Here is a 22,391-nt window from a genome sequence, read left to right on the forward strand (position 1 = left end):
CGTTCAATTAGTGTAGCCAAATTTTCGGGCAAAATCGTTCAATTAGTGTAGCCAAATTTTCGGGCAAAATCGTTCAATTAGTGTAGCCAAATTTTCGGGCAAAATCGTTCAATTAGTGTAGCCAAATTTTCGGGCAAAATCGTTCAATTAGTGTAGCCAAATTTTCGGGCAAAATCGTTCAATTAGTGTAGCCAAATTTTCGGGCAAAATCGTTCAATTAGTGTAGCCAAATTTTCGGGCAAAATCGTTCAATTAGTGTAGCCAAATTTTCGGGCAAAATCGTTCAATTAGTGTAGCCAAATTTTCGGGCAAAATCGTTCAATTAGTGTAGCCAAATTTTCGGGCAAAATCGTTCAATTAGTGTAGCCAAATTTTCGGGCAAAATCGTTCAATTAGTGTAGCCAAATTTTCGGGCAAAATCGTTCAATTAGTGTAGCCAAATTTTCGGGCAAAATCGTTCAATTAGTGTAGCCAAATTTTCGGGCAAAATCGTTCAATTAGTGTAGCCAAATTTTCGGGCAAAATCGTTCAATTAGTGTAGCCAAATTTTCGGGCAAAATCGTTCAATTAGTGTAGCCAAATTTTCGGGCAAAATCGTTCAATTAGTGTAGCCAAATTTTCGGGCAAAATCGTTCAATTAGTGTAGCCAAATTTTCGGGCAAAATCGTTCAATTAGTGTAGCCAAATTTTCGGGCAAAATCGTTCAATTAGTGTAGCCAAATTTTCGGGCAAAATCGTTCAATTAGTGTAGCCAAATTTTCGGGCAAAATCGTTCAATTAGTGTAGCCAAATTTTCGGGCAAAATCGTTCAATTAGTGTAGCCAAATTTTCGGGCAAAATCGTTCAATTAGTGTAGCCAAATTTTCGGGCAAAATCGTTCAATTAGTGTAGCCAAATTTTCGGGCAAAATCGTTCAATTAGTGTAGCCAAATTTTCGGGCAAAATCGTTCAATTAGTGTAGCCAAATTTTCGGGCAAAATCGTTCAATTAGTGTAGCCAAATTTTCGGGCAAAATCGTTCAATTAGTGTAGCCAAATTTTCGGGCAAAATCGTTCAATTAGTGTAGCCAAATTTTCGGGCAAAATCGTTCAATTAGTGTAGCCAAATTTTCGGGCAAAATCGTTCAATTAGTGTAGCCAAATTTTCGGGCAAAATCGTTCAATTAGTGTAGCCAAATTTTCGGGCAAAATCGTTCAATTAGTGTAGCCAAATTTTCGGGCAAAATCGTTCAATTAGTGTAGCCAAATTTTCGGGCAAAATCGTTCAATTAGTGTAGCCAAATTTTCGGGCAAAATCGTTCAATTAGTGTAGCCAAATTTTCGGGCAAAATCGTTCAATTAGTGTAGCCAAATTTTCGGGCAAAATCGTTCAATTAGTGTAGCCAAATTTTCGGGCAAAATCGTTCAATTAGTGTAGCCAAATTTTCGGGCAAAATCGTTCAATTAGTGTAGCCAAATTTTCGGGCAAAATCGTTCAATTAGTGTAGCCAAATTTTCGGGCAAAATCGTTCAATTAGTGTAGCCAAATTTTCGGGCAAAATCGTTCAATTAGTGTAGCCAAATTTTCGGGCAAAATCGTTCAATTAGTGTAGCCAAATTTTCGGGCAAAATCGTTCAATTAGTGTAGCCAAATTTTCGGGCAAAATCGTTCAATTAGTGTAGCCAAATTTTCGGGCAAAATCGTTCAATTAGTGTAGCCAAATTTTCGGGCAAAATCGTTCAATTAGTGTAGCCAAATTTTCGGGCAAAATCGTTCAATTAGTGTAGCCAAATTTTCGGGCAAAATCGTTCAATTAGTGTAGCCAAATTTTCGGGCAAAATCGTTCAATTAGTGTAGCCAAATTTTCGGGCAAAATCGTTCAATTAGTGTAGCCAAATTTTCGGGCAAAATCGTTCAATTAGTGTAGCCAAATTTTCGGGCAAAATCGTTCAATTAGTGTAGCCAAATTTTCGGGCAAAATCGTTCAATTAGTGTAGCCAAATTTTCGGGCAAAATCGTTCAATTAGTGTAGCCAAATTTTCGGGCAAAATCGTTCAATTAGTGTAGCCAAATTTTCGGGCAAAATCGTTCAATTAGTGTAGCCAAATTTTCGGGCAAAATCGTTCAATTAGTGTAGCCAAATTTTCGGGCAAAATCGTTCAATTAGTGTAGCCAAATTTTCGGGCAAAATCGTTCAATTAGTGTAGCCAAATTTTCGGGCAAAATCGTTCAATTAGTGTAGCCAAATTTTCGGGCAAAATCGTTCAATTAGTGTAGCCAAATTTTCGGGCAAAATCGTTCAATTAGTGTAGCCAAATTTTCGGGCAAAATCGTTCAATTAGTGTAGCCAAATTTTCGGGCAAAATCGTTCAATTAGTGTAGCCAAATTTTCGGGCAAAATCGTTCAATTAGTGTAGCCAAATTTTCGGGCAAAATCGTTCAATTAGTGTAGCCAAATTTTCGGGCAAAATCGTTCAATTAGTGTAGCCAAATTTTCGGGCAAAATCGTTCAATTAGTGTAGCCAAATTTTCGGGCAAAATCGTTCAATTAGTGTAGCCAAATTTTCGGGCAAAATCGTTCAATTAGTGTAGCCAAATTTTCGGGCAAAATCGTTCAATTAGTGTAGCCAAATTTTCGGGCAAAATCGTTCAATTAGTGTAGCCAAATTTTCGGGCAAAATCGTTCAATTAGTGTAGCCAAATTTTCGGGCAAAATCGTTCAATTAGTGTAGCCAAATTTTCGGGCAAAATCGTTCAATTAGTGTAGCCAAATTTTCGGGCAAAATCGTTCAATTAGTGTAGCCAAATTTTCGGGCAAAATCGTTCAATTAGTGTAGCCAAATTTTCGGGCAAAATCGTTCAATTAGTGTAGCCAAATTTTCGGGCAAAATCGTTCAATTAGTGTAGCCAAATTTTCGGGCAAAATCGTTCAATTAGTGTAGCCAAATTTTCGGGCAAAATCGTTCAATTAGTGTAGCCAAATTTTCGGGCAAAATCGTTCAATTAGTGTAGCCAAATTTTCGGGCAAAATCGTTCAATTAGTGTAGCCAAATTTTCGGGCAAAATCGTTCAATTAGTGTAGCCAAATTTTCGGGCAAAATCGTTCAATTAGTGTAGCCAAATTTTCGGGCAAAATCGTTCAATTAGTGTAGCCAAATTTTCGGGCAAAATCGTTCAATTAGTGTAGCCAAATTTTAGAACAAAATCGTTCAATTAGTGTAGCCAAATTTTAGAACAAAACCGTTCAATTAGTGTAGCCAAATTTTAGAACAAAACCGTTCAATTAGTGTAGCCAAATTTTAGAACAAAACCGTTCAATTAGTGTAGCCAAATTTTAGAACAAAACCGTTCAATTAGTGTAGCCAAATTTTAGAACAAAACCGTTCAATTAGTGTAGCCAAATTTTAGAACAAAACCGTTCAATTAGTGTAGCCAAATTTTAGAACAAAACCGTTCAATTAGTGTAGCCAAATTTTAGAACAAAACCGTTAAATTAGTGTAGCCAAATTTTAGAACAAAACCGTTAAATTAGTGTAGCCAAATTTTAGAACAAAACCGTTAAATTAGTGTAGCCAAATTTTAGAACAAAACCGTTAAATTAGTGTAGCCAAATTTTAGAACAAAACCGTTAAATTAGTGTAGCCAAATTTTAGAACAAAACCGTTAAATTAGTGTAGCCAAATTTTAGAACAAAACCGTTAAATTAGTGTAGCCAAATTTTAGAACAAAACCGTTAAATTAGTGTAGCCAAATTTTAGAACAAAACCGTTAAATTAGTGTAGCCAAATTTTAGAACAAAACCGTTAAATTAGTGTAGCCAAATTTTAGAACAAAACCGTTAAATTAGTGTAGCCAAATTTTAGAACAAAACCGTTAAATTAGTGTAGCCAAATTTTAGAACAAAACCGTTAAATTAGTGTAGCCAAATTTTAGAACAAAACCGTTAAATTAGTGTAGCCAAATTTTAGAACAAAACCGTTAAATTAGTGTAGCCAAATTTTAGAACAAAACCGTTAAATTAGTGTAGCCAAATTTTAGAACAAAACCGTTAAATTAGTGTAGCCAAATTTTAGAACAAAACCGCTAAATTAGTGTAGCCAAATTTTAGAACAAAACCGTTAAATTAGTGTAGCCAAATTTTAGAACAAAACCGTTAAATTAGTGTAGCCAAATTTTAGAACAAAATCGTTCATTTAGAATAGCTAAAATTCGCTTAAAATAAGAAATTTAGATTTTAGAGTTGTTAAAAATTTGTTTAAATGAGGAATTTAGTTCAGTTAAAAATTAAGTTAGAAATATTCATTTAGTAGTGCGATCAATAAATCGCAAATAAAAGTGTATGGAGATTTATAAAAAATGTTTTTCACGAAATTACGCTTAAACATTTCCCGAAATATTTTCCATTTAATTATAGAGTAGACATTGATCTTATTTTTTTTTTAAATAAAAGAGTGAAACCAGAATTATTGGAACAGAACTGTTATGGAAACATCAATTTAAAAATTTTTCTTCATAAAAATAACCCACACCAGTTAAACTTCTTTAGAATTAAAATCGTTGCTGTTTTTCAATCAGCTTTCACGCTTGAACGATTTTAACTAACAACTTTTCCGCTTTTTGGGTTTCAAGTCGTTTTTAGCAGAAAAAAACCATTGTATCACTTTCCGTTGTAGTGGTTTTTTAATATTCTGTGGAAGCCTATATTTAATTTTAACATACAGTACTTAACTTTACAGTTTTATAAAAACAAATATAGATTTAAACATACAGGGTATTAAAAAGAAAAAAAGTGATAGGGCCAAAGCATAGTATGGGTGATTTTGAGTCAAACATGTTCTATGACATTTTGCCGTCCGGGTCAATGTTTTCGAGTTATGATTGGAGTATTTTAGCTATGACCCCTTCATTAAATTAGAAATCATTGTCTATCAGTTTCTTAATTAAATTTAAGGGGTCATCCGTAAAATATTCTAATCATAACACGAACAAGTTGGCCCTTATGGCAATACGTCATAGAACATAAAATCGCCTATAGAAACCCGAAGTACTTCAGTCCTTTTTGGAACACCCTCCGTTAAAACTCATAAGTTAGTGAAGATAAAGATTGAAATGTGAAAAATCTAGCCGTACAGTTCAAATGAGTTCTAGACTAACTCGACCGAACATGGTTATCTGAGCGCCTGACAACACTACAATAAAGTTTACTCTGCGAGGATGAGTAATTTTCTCTATCCATGAGAGTGAAAATCTAGCAGTTCAGTTCAAATCAGTACTAGACTAACTCGACCGAAAATGGTTATCCGAGAGCCTGCCAACACTACAATAAAGTTTTGTCTGCGAGGACAGGCGAGGATGAGTAATTTTCTATAGCCACTTTAGTGATAAATACTGATAAAAAGTTAATTTAGTCTCTGTTAATCTAAAACATAATAAAATAAAGCTTGGGGCTATACTAGACACGTCTGAGTCAGGGGAGAGATTCAACCAATTTGAATATGAACTAACTAACTTTGAAATTTAAAAATATTTCTCTCGCTTGAAGGGGAAAATCCCAACAGAATTCCCAGAAACCCCCAAAACATTCTTAGGACCTCCAGAAAAATTTGTTAGAAACCTCAAATATGGAGAAAAAAGGGTAAATTCTACTTATAATTTGGGTGTGGGGAAATTTTCAGGTTCATAGGTCAATAAACAAAAATAGCTCATAGAATGAATCTGAATGGAAATACTTAATAATCGAAGTCAAGTGGGTGAGATCATTGGAAAGTTGTGACAAGTGTTAAGGATGTCACTGTGTCCAGCATGATACGAGTAACATTATAAGATATATTTTATGAACTTATGATAATAGCCAGCGCAATTAATGCCAATTAAAATTTACATAATAATATATCCTATAAATTAATTGAAAATCGATAAGCACTAGTAATAAAGACGTATAATAATATATACAGGGTTCATGCAACATTTGGAAAACATATTTCCCTGAGATTTCCAGGTTTTTATCCATATACTTCCCTTAGTTTTCCAGGAAGAGGGGGGAAATATGACTATAACATACTCGAAGGACATCCCCGTATCTCTAGTAGAACCAGAGTTATGAGCCTTCAAAGATTAGTATAAGGCTATTCCTATGGAGGGGGTATGTTTATGAACATTTTACTTAATTACTCGGTCCCTGTTTGACGAAAATTTCCCTGAATTTTACTAAATATTCGAAATTTCCCTGAGGTTTTTGTCAACAATTTATTTCCCAGATTTTTCCAGGTTTGTATAAACCCTGTATACAGTTTCAAAAATTAATAGATATTAAATTAATGAATAATGTACTGTATATTTTTACTAAAAGACCAATTACAGACCATTAAAAATTATATGAAAATTCCCTAAAAATTCCGGGTAACAACGAAAAAAAGCCCGTTCTACCAGATTGTAAAATTTCGAAGTAAAAAACTCAATGGGGTCAAAGACTTCAATCTTATTGCGAGCAAGTGCCAACCAAGTCTGTAACCATGTGGAAGTGGGTTTATATTAGACATTCCATAAACACTCGACTAAAGCATTCCTATATATACATAAACTGGTATCAATACCGGAGTAGTAAACATAAAAGATTCAATGAAAAACTGGTTTTTTAAACTTTGACTATAAATGAATAAGTTCCTTTTAACATTTAAAGTGCACTGTTGAGTTCAGCCAGGTTTTAATAATATCTTATCTAAATCCGTACGGGCCTCGAAATACTTAGCGGCTTTCCATCCAGTTTTTATTAACCCCTTAAACTAAATGATTGAAAGGTTTATCGACAACAGATATCGCAAATAAACATCTAAAAACTCAGTTATCACTATTTTTTCAAAATGTTATCGAAAAAGCTTGTCAAGACTTAAATCATACGTGCTAAATAACCGTACGAGAAGCGCACTACATTAAACAGTGTGACTTTTGAACTAGGCCTACTTTGATTCGAACTAGGCCTAACGTAAAGGTTTTTTTAATGTAATATTGCGTAACTCAAAATGAGGTTTTAGTTTAGTTTGAGAAAGGCCCGTTTTACTAACTCAAGACGCTATCTTGTTTCCCTAAATATTTGGTCTATCTAGCAACAAAACAATGTGTAATTAAGAGATGTAATGGCATAAGCAAAGATAATAATAATAATAATAAAACAATGTCAGATATGATTTTGCGAGATTAATTTTTAAACAAGATACTCCAGGTCTTAGATTCCCTCTAGGCTAAACAGAAAGTAAGTTGCCGCGCCTACAAATCAACCTACTTAAGCTCAAAATTAAATAACTACCATGTAACTTTTGTAGTAATTATCTCACAACAGTAAGGCTGAAGTAAAACCCATATACTCTAAATAAAATTTTAAAATAGTTAAAATATTTATTGGTAATGTGCAAAAGCCTGCATCGAGAAGCCATAAAACTAAACGGTATATAATACCTATGCCGCAGCCTAACACGTGGCATGTCTACCCCGATATTTCAGTAGATGACCTCATTTTGACCCTTAAAATAACGTAAGAGTCAAAAGCCGCGAACATAACACGCCCATGTAAGCCTCATTCTCCGAAACTACCGTCATAAAACGCGCGGAAACTTTCATTGAGTTGAGAAAATTACCACTAGAGTGGCCTTTGCGTTAACCTGCCTATTGGGGGAACGCGGGACACTTTTAAAACAACGGGACGGACGGACAGCCACCAAGTTTATCAAACGATGGTGTCGCCATCTAGAAAACGAACTTGAATTTCGGCCATTTACATGTATTCTTGAAACTCGTCAAATTTCCCGCCTTTTCGTTTAGTTCCCTTTTTTCCACCGGGATGGCGCCACAAGCGCGTGATAAAGTTCATTTGGTCTATATCCTTGTGGGTGAAAGGCCACTCTAGTGGTATTTTTCTCAACTCAATGGAAACTTTTAAGCCTTGGTCAAAATTTCAAAATAAACTTTGTTTTTACCTGACTCTTAAATTATCCATGAGTGAATCCATGTTAATATTCTCCAAGAGCACAAAATCACCAATACCGACATCATCAAAGGCGGCCATAATTAACTATTTAATTAACCGAACACCAGTCAGAAATTCAAATCTTTATTTTCGTGGATTGATTGATTAAACAACACGAAGCGGCTCAACAGGCATTCGTTTACAGCAGCACCGTCCACTCGCGAAGCTTTCTCTCTCTAAACTGTGGTAAACTCTCTTTCGTGTTTCGTTGGTTCGCGAATCGGGCACGGGAACAACACTTACCGTTAGAACATTACGCTGGACGCGACTCCTCGAGTAAAATTAGTTATGACGAAAACTTTTGAGTCATCGTAGGCAGCGTACTACCTCTAAAAAATGAGGGGTACAACACTTCGTTTTTCTGTCGAATATTATGTACGCAATGCTGTATTTGCACGAGTTTATTTAAGAAATAATTTAATAAAGCCTATTTAAAATTCTTAAAAGATAGCTTCCGGCTTCTGCACAAAAAAAAGTAAATAAAAGTGTTGCAATTTTTTTTCTAAACTGATAACTGGAATTAAAAAATATTCTGGGGTCCCTTTTTCCCGCGTTAAACCCAAATGAATACATCCAATGCAGGGTGACAACTGAAAATTGTAATTACTTTTAAAGGAAATATAGGAAAATCCCTGAAATATAGGAAAAATAGGCAGAATGTTTTTAGAGAAATTGATATCCATATATTAAGTACGAAGAAACCGTATTTTTAATCACGAAAAATCTATCAGTGACAATAAAGTGTCACAATTAACTATTTGTTTTTGGTTTTTTAAGGAATTAGTTCTCCCCCTTCATTAGGGCTGGTTAAATTTACGAGCTTATCTTCTTTTTCGTATCGAACTGAAATTATATGAGAACAGTGCCGTCTTATCCATTGGGCCCGTTGGGCACTGGCCCAGGGGCCCCTTGAGAATAGGGGCCCCATAATTATCAAATAATACTCATTTTTCATTTCTTGTCATAAGAAAACCACTAGAAAATAGAAACTACTTTCCATCGGTCATACAGTCTTTTCAATGAAAAATTTGGCCATCGAACATGAAAAATGTAAAACTAAAAATCTGAGACTTATGAGGTAGTCACCCGTTGCCTAGGCTTTAACATTATCCCCCCTCCCCATGGCCTCACTTCAAAACCGCACATCGGCTTATTATTTAGTTTGAAACCTTCACCCTAAAACAGACTCAGTCTATACTGTCATTTTGCCCATGCGCAGAGAGAAAACCTGGAATTTTCTCGCTCATTCTCGCTGTTTGGTGGGACGTGGGGTACAAGTCTATTTCTTTCCCTGCTGAAAGTAGACAACTCTGTTTAAAATATAATGCCTGTTATGAATAAAATTATGGCTGAGATGTTAGACAAACTATAAATAGAGATTAGTAGTGATCAAATCAAAAATGAAACGTAATACTTTGAGCGGTGCCCAGTGAAAGTGCCTAAATGTGAAACGAAAACATCTTCCTTCCAAAAAACAGATGCAGGGCTATGGGTAATCGGCAATCCTAACACAGTTGATTGCTGGATTCGAAATGGGCCGACATCTTGTCAGAACCATGAGAGCGACCTTTCCAAGACACGCCAAGTGTATAAAGCAGATGGAGAGAGCATTAGTATTCCAAGACAAGATATTTGTCAAAATATGTGTTCAAACGTGAATTACGTAATGGCGATCTAAAAAACGATCGACTTCGATCCAATTGTAAAGGAATTTTCAAGGAAGAAAGTGCGCAAATGTTTCTGACTTTGCGTTGACTGTTAAATTTGTAGACTTTTGTTTGAAGGAAATAATAAATATTTTAATTTCTTGATTAATTTGTTTTGTATAGGGGATTAGCGGGCCCAATATACTGCACTGCCCAAGGGCCCATATAGCACTTAAGACGGCCCTGTATGAGAACTAGCTGTTACTCGCGGCGTCGCTCGCGTGTAATAAGAACTTCCATCAAAATGATATAAAGAATGGGTAGATTTTACTGATGACTAATATTTTTGTAGCACCTTAGGAGCGAAGGCACTCGGCATTTCCCGTCAGCCCGTCGGGACATATTTTATTACTTTTCAAGCGGACATTACTCCATAAAGAAGGGTTTTTAAATTTCTGGCCGCCTTTTAAAAAGATGGCAACAAATCGAACCCAAAAGATCATTCAGCCCGTCTATAGGTTACAGGAAGTCAGTGTACTAAATATTTGCGAAATCGGTTGAAACGCGAGGACTTTGTTGCATATTGAAGATTTTTTTACATTTCTGGGCGCCATTTTTTAAGATGGCGGCGGATTGGAAAAATCTTTCTTAGTACGCGCTTACTACTTATTAGTAACGTTCCTGCAAATTTTCAGCCTTCTAGGGCAAGCGGTTTGGACTGGGCGTTGATTATCAGTCAGTCTGTCAGTCAGGACTTTGATTTAGGCTACGTTCAGTAACTGCTAGCGTACGCAGCGCTGCGCGCATCGGAGACCGATTATTTTACTGTACGGTTTTTCGCACTTCCGGTTTCTACGTCACGCTACGCATCGATGGGACACCGATCGTAGCGGCTGGAAGAGCAGGTTTTTTCGATGCGAATCGTATTTATGACGTCATTAATTGAAGTTCGCCATGGTGAACAATCCAGTCCAAAGCCACTAGCGAAACAATAACACATTTTTCTTTTTAGATCTTTTCAAATCAACTGGAATTAAAGTTAATTCCGTTTCATCGTCGTTAGATAGTTCGTTTAATAACAAAAATAACAGTTAAGTTTTCGTTTTCGACTCAATCCAAGATCTGTAGCAGACGCCATCATGGAAACTATCATCAAACGCAACAGAGAGAGAAAAAACGTTCAGTGACGTCTGACGTCACTCTGACGTAGCGCTCGGATAAAATCACATCGGTAGCGGTAACGGCTTTTTCCGATTTCCAGTTACTGAACGTAGCCTTATATAGATATAGTGTGCTACCGCGAAGCTGGGGGGGAGGAAACTGTGACGTCAATATTGGGTCCCGAATTTGTATTGCCCAAGCTGACGACGTCTCGAGACTTCCAATATGGTCGCCTGAAAATAAGGTAAGAGATAAGAGCATGTGACGTCACTACAAAGCTCGTGGTAACACATATAGATATAGGAATTATCATGAAATTATAGGATAATATAGGAATTATCATGAAATTATTGGAGAATATAGGAATTATCATGAAATTATAGGAGAATATAGGAATTATCATGAAATTATAGGAGAATATAGCAATTATCATGAAATTATAGGAGAATATAGGGATTATCATGAAATTATAGAAGAATATAGGAATTATCATGAAATTATAGGAGAATATAGCAATTATCATGAAATTATAGGAGAAAACAGGAAGAACTTAAAATATATAGTGTGTGTGTGGAATGTTGAAACATTTCTTTGACTCCATCGAATCATAAATTCAAAAGCACGAGAACCAAACTTTGAATTCACTTTTAGGTTTCATTTTTTAATTAAGACTGGTGGCGGACCCCTTGACCATAAACTCTGACGAGGAGCGTGCATTTAGGATTTTTCACGCTTGTTGGGCACGGTTGCTTTCTTTCCTTTCAAATCTTTCACAAAGGAAACATAACGGTTTCGATGAGCGTATCGTGATGATACTGGATCATGACTCTTTTCACACGTTAATTGTTTCAAGTCTTTAATTGTTTTACAATTACAACCCTTTATATCTGTCCCAGGCTGAGCAAGGAGCCTTCACGAGAGGATTGGTAACACCACTAAGTATATTGAATATTGTAAATACACGGCGCAGTGTTTTGCTACTCTTTTCGGAAAATTGTATCCTTTCACCTTGGAAGAGGTAACATAACCGTTCTCTCCTTCAAGCTTTCACCTCACCTGAGTCACCTCTCACGCCAAAACTCACGCATCATTGCTAAACCTTTTACTTATCCCTTGAAGGACTTATCCCTGGTTAAATTTTAAGAAGCGCGTGGTGCTACTGGCGCTATCTAGTGGTGAAAGTTTTAAAGCGAAAATCTGCTCGCGATGCGCCCCTGGAGTTGTACCATTGCCTACGTTAATCAAGGCCTGTGCGCGGTGCCGATTTTTATTTTTATTTTGGCAATTTAAGTTGCCAAATTCTCCCACCTGAGGCGCTATTAGCTGGACCTAAATAATTTGAAATGTTCATTTTCTCGCGATTAGAATTTTAAATTCTCATTTTCGCGCGCGTTTCGGTCCAGCTATCAATGAAACGGTTGTACCGTTGCCTACGTTAATCAAGGCCTGTGCGCGGTGGCTTCGAAGGGGGCGACTTTTAAGAAACGCGACCAGTAGCGCCGCCAGGATTATTTCTCGCGTAGGCACAGCATGATCTAGAGGCCCCCCTCCCTTTTGTTTTGAAAATTTATCATGCATAATTTTGGAATATTTTTAAATAAATACTCGTAACTGGAAGCTCTCACATGAGCGATTCCCGTATGAGTGGATATCATATTAGCGGTCCTCATAACAGCAGTTCAATAAATAGCGGTTTCCCGAAATGGCAGTTATTCCGTTACAACAATTACCGATACAGCGGTTCTCGTAAACGCAGCGTACCATTACAGCAGTTCTTTAAAGAGCAGTAAAACAGATATGCGAAAAACGATAGTTGTTTATTATGGTGTAAGCTTAGCTGGCCCAGCTGGGTTAAATGAACTCAAATAGAACTAGTTTAGATATGGATAATTTGGTTAGGTTAAAGTTGATTATTTCAACTAAACAGTATTAAATCAGGTTAGTAATATTTTGGAAATAGTGTAACAATGTTACGCTTTTTCCAAAGTATTGTTGTTTATCTTCATTGACTTACTTCCCTAATAATAATATTCATTTTCCAAAAAATTACTGTTTACTGTTTACAATTATCTACTTTCGAAATAAAATAAGCTTTCTCGAATTATTTTTCTATCCTGGTATGAGAAATGTAAACTGATACAGCCTGAAGAATAGTACAATATTTAAGTGTACTTCAAAAAAATTCAAAAACACGATCGGTTCACATTACTTATTAAATGATCGCAGAAAAACGTAGTTTTCTAAAACAGCAGTTTTGAACAACGCCGCTGTTTTTTGGAATTGCGGTTGGTATTTCGAGAACTGCTCTACCGGGAACTGCTCATACAAGGTACAGCCAAAAAAAAGTTACTCTCGTATAATCTTGGGTGTTCTTGATACTAGTTTAGAGTTGGAAAATTTTAGTCCTCTCCGCGACGCATGCCGCCTACCGTTTTTAGGTAGGGAGGGGAATTTCCGACTAGTGTCCTTTCTAGTTTCTATGCAAGAGAGGTGTAACCTGGGGGTCAATGGTCAACACTTTAGCGGGGGATCTTGTTCTTTAGAATATAAAGAAAACGGGTTTTGAAAATGCTCTCTTGTACATTACAAAAGCGTAGTGTAGCGAATATGCCTCTATAGGCACGTTTTTAAAAATTTGGAGGCCCTCCAAGTAGGCCAAAATTTTCCAACGTAGGCGCGTGCCTACCCGTGCCTACTGCTGGCGGCGCGACTGAACGCGACTTATTTTCTCCTCATTTTACCGCGAGATTTCATTGATAGCTGGACCGAAACACGCGCGAAAATGAGTATTTAAAATTCTAAGCGCGAGAAAATGAACGCTTTGCGAACAACACATTCAAATAAATAAAAATAAATAAATAAAATTCCAAGCGCGAGAAAATGAACAATTCAAATTATTTAGGTCCAGATAATAGCGCCTCGGGCAACTTAAATTGCCAAAATAAAAATAAAAATCTGCGCCGCGCACAGGCCTTGATTAACGTAGGCAACGGTTGTACTTGTCCGCCCAGCTTCAAAAATTTAGAGAATGTGCTGCCACCTATAATTTTTAAGGTTGGTTTATTATCAGATTCAGACCATTTTGTTTTGTACCAGTGCTGGAAATAAGTTGCCATTTAACAGCTTAGACCAGGGTGGGAAATAAGGAATTTTTTTAAACTGGGCATTGGGCCAGCGACCCCTCTGGCCTGGAATAAATAAACTGGTCCATGACCACTGACCAGGGCGCATCGTCTGCTAAATTGAAGAAGTGGATGATTAAAATATATAAGCTAATGTCTGGATTCTGGAAACCATTGAATTTTCTTAGTGGTCCTGTGGACCACTGACCCCCCTCCGATTTAATTTTTAAACTGGTCCGGGCAATTTTTAAACTGGTCATTTGCCCTGTGCCACCGCCTTATTTCCCACGCTGGCTTAGACTTAGAGCAGAGTAGCAGACGAAGGTTTGAGGGCGCGGGCTGTTGTTTAATAACATTCTTCTAAGACTTCATGCTGTGTATTGTGTAAGGATGGTTTTTTTTATTATTTAGATGGTCTAAAGTTCTAAACTCAAATGAAGGTGTAAGCATAGAAAATAAATTTAAATAAATTTATTTTCTATGGTGTAAGCTATATTTCTTTATTTGAGAATGTTCGGTCCCTCGGGAAAAAATGAAATAGTTTTATATTGAACGCTTGTTTTATACTCTTTTTATTCCAAAATTTTGGTTTGAATTCGAATTTCTGCAGAAGTATTTATTAGTAGTGTTATTATAATGTCTATGGTATTTATCATCACCTCCTCCCCATTAGTAGAGTGCTGTCAGTTGTGACGTCAGATCCAAGGTTAAACGTCACGAGTCTGCCTTTAGCAATGGGCGGCCATGACAATTACCGTTTTTTCTTTATGTTAAAACAGCATGGGTGACGTCACACCGGCGCTTCTGACAGCACTCTGTAGTGGTATATATATAGAGAGCTTTCAGTTGGAGGAGGAGCTGAGTCTCGTGACATAATTTACGCTGCCATATTGGTGGGTTTAAAGCAGGAATGAAGCTGAGACCACCCAATATGGCTACCAGAACAGCGGTAAGACTTGGGAGGGCATGAGTGGGGCCACAATAAGCCTCTGGCTTTCTTTTTACCCGTCAATAAACATTATTATTATTATTGTGACATACTACTATCCCATCTGAAAGCTCTCTATGAGGAATCCCTACAGCTAAATTGAATCATTGAGCACCATATCTTCCATGTTAATATCTATGCGAGTTTTGTGGACTGGGCTCAGTTTAGTACTATAGAGTAATGGCAGTACTACGTATGCAAACGTCATACCCTTCTATCTCTTAGCTCAGTGTCATCCGCCTACTGGGAGCGCACAGTATCCCCTCTCACTATAACGCGCCCAGATGGAGGGATACACTGTCTACGCCCCTCTCTACCGCCACTAGTCTATAAGGTTCAGCGCGAGGCGAGATAATTCGTGACGTAAAATTCGTCTTGCCCCTCCCTCGAAGCCCGCATACAGCGAGAAAATGGCTACAGATTCCTCTTAGCTGTATGGATTCTTGTTACTATATATATGGGCAACGCTAGTATAGGGACTTGGCATTAGTACGTCATGAAACGTCAAGTTACCTTCCTCTAGTGCTAAAAAACACACCATGAGGAGGGGCTTATATAGCTTTCATTCTGTAAAAAAAAACATACCGTAATGGCGCTGGGGGCGGAGTTAAGCCCGAATTGCCAAGTCCCTATAGCAACATAGATAGTTCCAGTTTTTTACTATGAGGAATCCCTTTGGAAAGAATCGCTTGGGTGAAAAGGTTATATATAGGTAATATTTCCAGGATCAATCTTGACTCAAATAACATTTTTGGCCAATAGTATGGATGAAAAAGGTAATATATAGGTAATATTGCATTACCCATACCTTACCTTTTAACTCAAATGACTATGAAAATAAAACACAGATTCTTCTTTACTATTTGACTAAAATGACATTTTCGCCTTTGACGTTACTTTTGATTAGCATTTCTTTAAGGAAGCACTTATCGAACAAGAGTATCATCTAAGTAACTATGTTACCTTCAGCTAGCTTAAAACACAAAAATATTTCGCTTCGAGTTAGCGGAAAGTAACCCAGTTACTTTCAAGTTACTTTTTCACCAAAACGAGAGAATTCTTTGGTCGTGTCTTAACAAAGTTGAAGGTATCATAGTTACTTTGACGTTACCTAATGACGTTACCTAATGTAATTTGAGTGTTTAGGTAATACGTTCGCAATAGCAAAAGTTAATAATATTACATACATGTAGGCCTACGTAATATTATTAACTTTTGGCAATAGTATTACCATTGTTTCGAGAAAAATAAGTTTTAAATAAATAGGGTGGGGGAAAATAGGGTCGGATCTGTGATTTCAAAAGAGGTTGAAAACTGATGGGGAGAGTGATGCAGAAGGAAGCAGAGTCCACATAGGGGAATTAAGTATAATTCTCGGGTTACGTAACGTGTTGTGCAATAGGTTTAGATGTAGACACGCCCAGTATTGGGTGAATTGAAAATTCTTTGAAAATTGTTGAATCCGTGATCAATGAGATAGAATATATGTATTAAACCTCGAGTTACAATTCAAATCGGCTTACCGCGAAACACATTGTTTTTATCAAGCACGTTTATCAAAACATGGCAGCGCCATCTGTGAGCCTCTAGCGGAACTAATTACAACTTTTACTTGCTTATTTGCATCGATATGATTTTTATTTCATCTATTTATTAGATTAAAAAGGACTAGAGTTTTTATTATTTAACTCGCGTATTTTATTTAACATGTTTAAGAAGCTATCTTGACAGCTTGTTACGAGGGGTCCGTCATTCGAAAAAAAAACGTACGGGATTTTTATGGATTTTTACGTATTTTTTTTATTTATATGGATTTGTCAATTTTTTATAAAAATCCAAAATCCAGTAGGATTTTCAAAAAAACCGTTGTATTTTTGAATTTTTTCATGGAATTTCGTATTTTTTCTCGGGATTTTGTATTTTTTTTCGGGATTTTGTATTTTTTCGGGGATTTTGTATTTTTTCGGGGATTTTGTATTTTTTCGGGATTTCGTAATTTGTTTTGGGGTTTCGTATTTTTTTTAGGATTTTGTATTTATAACTGTAATTTTTATCGTCTTTCTGGATTTGTGAATTTGAAAATTTTGGATTTTTTGTGGATTTTCACAAAATTTTGGATTTTTTTGTGGATTTTCACAAAATTTTGGATTTTTTTGTGGATTTTCACAAAATTTTGGATTTTTTTGTGGATTTTCACAAAATTTTGGATTTCTAAAAAAATTCGAACACACTCCCGGATTTAACATGTTATTTTGGATTTCTTAAAAATTTTCGGTATTTTTGGATTTTTTTCTGGATTTTCGGTGGATTTTTGGATTTTTTTCTGGATTTTCGGTGGATTTTTGGATTTTTTACATAATTTTATATATTTTGAAACTTTTGAAAGATCTTCGGATTTTTCAAAAAATACAAAATTCTTTTTGTATTTTCACTGGAATTTTGGATTTGTTTTTGGATTTTTCCCCGAGCGTACGGGATTTTTTGGCAATGACGGACCCCTCGGCTTGTTACACAGATTATAGCGGCAGACGGTAATAGAAAAGTTCTTCAAGTGATTAGTAGGTGGCGCCACCCGTATTTGATAAAGATTCATGCTTGACAAAAAGTGTATCGCGAAACGTCGATCTCGAGATCCCACTTTGTGACTCTAGGCTTAATACATACATTCTAGCTCATTGTCCTTGATCTGCTCATTATACAATTTGGCTCCACACAGGACGGTACTTGGAACAAGATGGCATTCTTAACAATCGCGGCCGTAAAGGATATTGTCGTCGAGATGTACAAGAAACCATTACCAGTGAGCAAGTATTTTACCAGTTCGGATCTTATTGACGGTTTGGTCGATGCTTTTGGGGAAAAGTTTAATGAAAGTAAACAGTGCTCCTTAAAGTTATTTTTAAGTAGAGAAAACGTCGAAAAAGATTATTGTAAAATCGAGCGAAATTGTCTTTTTTGGAAAGACATATTTCGAAAAGCAATTTCCCCCCAAAAAGAATTTTTTCAGGACAATCCGTGAGTGCTTCTTATTGTAATATTTCATGACTTTTTTAAATATTTAATATATGATTTATCAAAGGAATTTGCGTTTCAAAGCCATTTCTGACTTCGCCAAAAAATTTTCGATCCTTTTTGCTTTAAACGAAAATCAAGAACTCCAGCCCAAAACCTTTATTTACATAATCGTAGCCGTAATTGCAAAGCTTCTTCGTAAGTATTTTAAGTATTTTATAATAAATACGGAACATGTACGGAGCTACCTACACTAAAATTATAGAAGGGATCAAGGGAGACGGGTTTGACCTTTGTGAAATTTTACCTGAAAGCGCGGTCAGATGCTTTGAAAGCACGTGCAAAAAAGAGGCGTTATGGACGAAACCATTATGTATACCATCCATCTATCTTAAAATGTACCCGAATTGCGGAGATTCCTCGCATTTGGAACCACGTTTTGGCGTTCAAGGTTAGATATGCTTTATTAATTGCTGGGTTCGCAAAGGCGATGAAAGTTGAAAATGAAAGCCGAAGCTGAAAGATGGACCTCATTCATTCAGGTTTATTAACCTTAAGAAGAAACCTCAAAATGAGATTGATCTTTCAGCTTCAGCAGCTTTCAGCGCCTTTGCGAACCCAGGTAAATCTCATAAACGTTAACAATAATTTTACGCAAATAGGAGGAATCAAGAAAATAGATGAGATTAACGTAGCCGGCCCCTATTCCCGGTTACCAGGCTTAATTGATGCTTTACAAATCGAAAACGCATTTCTCGAAGAAAACAGGAGAAAATATTTAATTGAAATAAAATTATTAGAGGAGAAAATTGAAGCGAACGTAATTAAAATTAACCGTTTAAAACAAAAAGTAGCCGAACAAAAGGAAAACGAGAGGTTGGGGAAAGCCGTGAGACAGACCATGTCACCTTCCAATTTATCAAAAGTATTGGACATATTAGGACGAATAAAAACTCATTTTGGGGACGAAGACGTTTGCGAGTCCCTAAAAAAAATAGCTTTGCAAAGAGGAGTTCATATTGAATCTGGTTGGTATCAAACATTAAAAACATTGGCGGTTATTAGAGGGTTTAAGCATCCCCAAAACTCGTACGTGTTCGAGCTTCGACAATGCATTGGACCAATGCAATGTTGAATGTTGAAGGTACACGTACGCCTTTAGGTGATGCTTAAACTTTATACTAAGCATTGCCTATACGCGTACGTGTAGCTTAGACAGTTCATTGGTCTAATGCACTGTGGAAGGTACCTACACGTACGCGTTCAGCGGATACTTAAACTCTCTAATCTCTCTATTCTTTCAATTATATTTATTCTTCTAGAAAATGAAAGTGAAGATGATACGTCCGCTCCAGCTACTCCTGGAAGACGTTTCGAAGGTTGGTGATTTTCTTTCTATTATTAATTAAAAATACGTTAACAATTGTATTTTTTAAAGATGAATGTTTTGACGAACCAAGCTGTTCAACGCCCATACAAGGGAAAAGAAAAGCGTCGGCTTCTTGCGAAGCCGCCAAAAAAAGAAAAAATGAAATTCACAATTACAATGAAAGTGAAAAATCCAAGTTTAAGACGAAAAGGAAAAAGTTAGAAGATGAGAAAAGAAAAAAGTTAGAAGAGGAGAAACGAGAAATGGCCAAAGAGGAGAAAACAAAAAAGTTAGAAGAGGAGGAAAGACAAAAAGTTACAAGAGGAGAAACGAGAAAAGTTACAAGAGGAGAAACGAGAAACGTTACAAGAGGAGAAACGAGAAAAGTTATAAGAGGAGAAAAGACAAAAGGCCAAAGAGGAGAAACGACAAAAGTTGAGAAACAGGAAAAGGAAAAAATAGAGAAATGTAAAGAAGCACAAGAGGAGGAAGAAAATTTCAGTGTTAAGGAAGTAAATGTCAAGGAAGAGTCTAAAGGTAAGGGTAAAATTCTTAGTGCTATAAATATTATTTCCTAATTTTTTTCTTTGTATATAGAGGATAATCTCATAGAGGACGAAGATAGTGTTAGTGAATTTAGCGATGAAGTAAGGGAGAGTGAAAATTCCGACTCAGAGTGTAGTTCGGTAATAATTCCATACTTTAAAAAGTAATGTTTAAAAAGTGTTGAAAATAGGTAAAATAGAGTTGAAAGGGATGGTTGAAAGTAAAGTTCGGTATTAATTCCAAATTTTAAGAAGTAGTGTTATAAAAAGTAATGTTTAAAAAGTAATGTTAAAATAGTGCTGAAAAATTCGTAAAAAAAGTGTTGAAAAAAATTGTTGAAAGTAAACAGAAATGATTCAAAAATGTTCAGGAAAAGTAAAAATATACTTATTAAATTTATTCAAATACTGTACGAAATAAATAAATTCATTTTCAATTGAGGAATGTTACAAAGTTACTTTGACGATACCTTTGAACTTATAATGCTACTTTGACGTTACATTCTTTATTGCCTACGTGTGGTTACATATTAACCAACGCAGATAATGTGCTGATACCCTGTTGTTTTTTATCTATTGTCCCTGACTTCCACCAGTTTTATGACCAGAACCATTTTTTGTGTGGAGCGCTTCAAACTATTCCACCTTTATACCTATTAATCGTGAAAACTTTGGAAAAGAATAAGTTAGCTAAAGACATTTATTTTCTTTCCGTTTTTACTACAAGATGGCAAAAGTTTCAGTATATTCGTTCCATTACTTCCTTACCAGTTGAACTCTACAAACTCGCGCCCTTACGTAATAAACATTGGAACTACCTTGGTAGGTTATACAAGTTGGAAAAACCAAAATATTACCACTCCGAGTCAAGAGGTCTACTACTACAAACTTCGATATGGAAATATTTCTCTTTTTTTGAAGTGGTTTGCAGTGTAAACGCTATCGTCTCGCCTCACCTCAACAATATTCTTAGTTTGCCAATATGAGTGATAACGTTAAATAACACCAGAGCTGATTTGTGGTTAGAGGCACTGATAGTCCATTCGCACCATAAAAAGAATGGAAACTCCGTAGCTACTACCCGTTTACCATTAGCCCTTTCACTGATCTAATTGCTACCATGATCTTTTCTTCCATTATAAAATCTAAACCTGATTATTTACAAGTTGGAAAAAAGAAAATATTACGTCTAGGAGTAAAGAGGTCTACTACTACAAACTTATTTACCTAGATATGGAATTATTTCTCTTTTTTTTTAAGTAAAAATTTACGAATTATTCAAGCAGTATTCCAAGCATTGCGAATATACAGTTAAACAGACAACATTTTACATCAAATACGGATAAATCTTGGACACATGGAAATCAGTCAAAGGGGAAAAGAACAGGAAATGAAGTGTATAAATTTTGGAGAGATATAACCTTTATGTGTTTGTAAAGGCCCAATTGTCTACGCTTCAGCTGTTTACCCGATGTACTCATAGCTACATTCACAACTTGTAACGCTAAATTATACAAATTCCAATTCGATTCTTAAATTTCAAAATTAAACTATTTAAATTCAAACTCTCATTTAAATAATATTCTTCCTCTTCTCAAAAACCCACTTCACGCCTATTCAATGCTGGCCATTGTTCAGACGTGTTAGCTGCTGTCAACCCTGGTGGTCCGGAGATCTAGGAAAGTTACTGGCCAGGGCTTCCCTAACTCCCGATCTAATCCCTTTTTCAAAAATCACTGTCCCCCTGTATGGAAAGTTACCTTTTCAACAAAAATAAATGTTAGCAAATAAAAACCCCGACGTCAACGTCCTTACCGAAAACCCAAGAGGACGGGTAAAAAGAAAAAGAACAAGACGGCCCAAGGGCTCGTAATAGTAGCCATATCGTACGAGTGAATAGCTCCTCTATACCCTACCCTAATGAGTGGATAACCCCTCTATACCTTACCCTAATGAGTGAATAGCGCTATCTTTTTCAATGCTTAAATGATTTACCGTGCATAAAATCAGAGTGAATAGCCCCTCGATTCCCTACTCTAAAGTCTAAACAGTGATTAAATTATAACCGTATAAATTTACTTATGCTGTAATTCTAATATTCCGGCGAATCGAAGAACAGATAGTTTTTAGTGATAATCCCCTCGATGAGTTTACAACATAGACTTATGCCGATGCACACTTATCGCATCTTATAAATTTCAAACAAGGACTTATGCCCAGAAACTTTTGAAAGAGAAAGTTTAGTTATAGTGATTACGCATTTTAGTGATTATCCCCTCGAATTACCTTTTGCAATGCTAAAATGATCAAACGCATAACGCTCATTTAACACTATGTTAGCTCTATCTAAACGCACATTTGAATTAACCGCCAAAACGTTCCAGTCAAACATAACATAGATGACGATAGCTACCGAACGAGAACGAAACACATGAAACGGGGAAAATCGTTATCTATTTAATTAGCACATAAATAAAAAGGAAATAAATATAAAAACCCCAAACATACAAATTCATAAGTATCCGACCCCACAGATAAAAATTCAAAAG

General features: G+C 36.1%; 2 protein-coding genes across 6 annotated transcripts in view; one reads left to right on the forward strand and one right to left on the reverse strand.

Annotated features, from left to right (window-relative positions):
- Positions 1 to 8,837, reverse strand: part of Myo31DF (Unconventional myosin ID) — a 33,579-nt gene extending 24,742 nt beyond the window's left edge. The window contains exon 1 of the mRNA XM_089866960.1: positions 7,950 to 8,837. Coding sequence (XP_089723086.1) covers positions 7,950 to 8,038 — 89 coding nt within the window. The 5' untranslated portion in view covers positions 8,039 to 8,837. The remainder of the gene's footprint in view (positions 1 to 7,949) is intronic.
- Positions 8,838 to 14,221: 5,384 nt separating this feature from the next.
- Positions 14,222 to 20,283, forward strand: LOC149703713 (uncharacterized). Of its 5 annotated transcripts, none has more exons than XM_089866962.1 (9): positions 14,228 to 14,312; positions 15,642 to 15,692; positions 17,633 to 17,931; positions 17,996 to 18,126; positions 18,194 to 18,379; positions 18,591 to 18,956; positions 19,251 to 19,307; positions 19,367 to 19,834; positions 19,895 to 20,283. In XM_089866962.1, exons 2-9 carry the CDS (start codon positions 15,684 to 15,686, stop codon positions 20,008 to 20,010), a joined length of 1,632 nt encoding a protein of 543 aa, XP_089723088.1. In that variant the 5' UTR covers positions 14,228 to 14,312; positions 15,642 to 15,683; the 3' UTR covers positions 20,011 to 20,283. The 5 variants fall into 5 exon arrangements, with proteins under 5 accessions (XP_089723089.1, XP_089723088.1, XP_089723090.1 ...); XM_089866965.1 differs by having other exon boundaries at positions 14,294 to 14,312; positions 15,642 to 15,703; XM_089866963.1 differs by lacking the exon at positions 15,642 to 15,692 and having other exon boundaries at positions 14,222 to 14,312.
- The last annotated feature ends 2,108 nt before the right edge of the window (positions 20,284 to 22,391 follow it).

Source organism: Phalangium opilio, unplaced genomic scaffold, assembly GCF_054372755.1.
Source record: "Phalangium opilio isolate 3A_F unplaced genomic scaffold, DU_Popi_V2 ptg000017l_1, whole genome shotgun sequence".
In the NCBI taxonomy this organism is placed as follows: Eukaryota; Metazoa; Arthropoda; class Arachnida; order Opiliones; family Phalangiidae; genus Phalangium; species Phalangium opilio.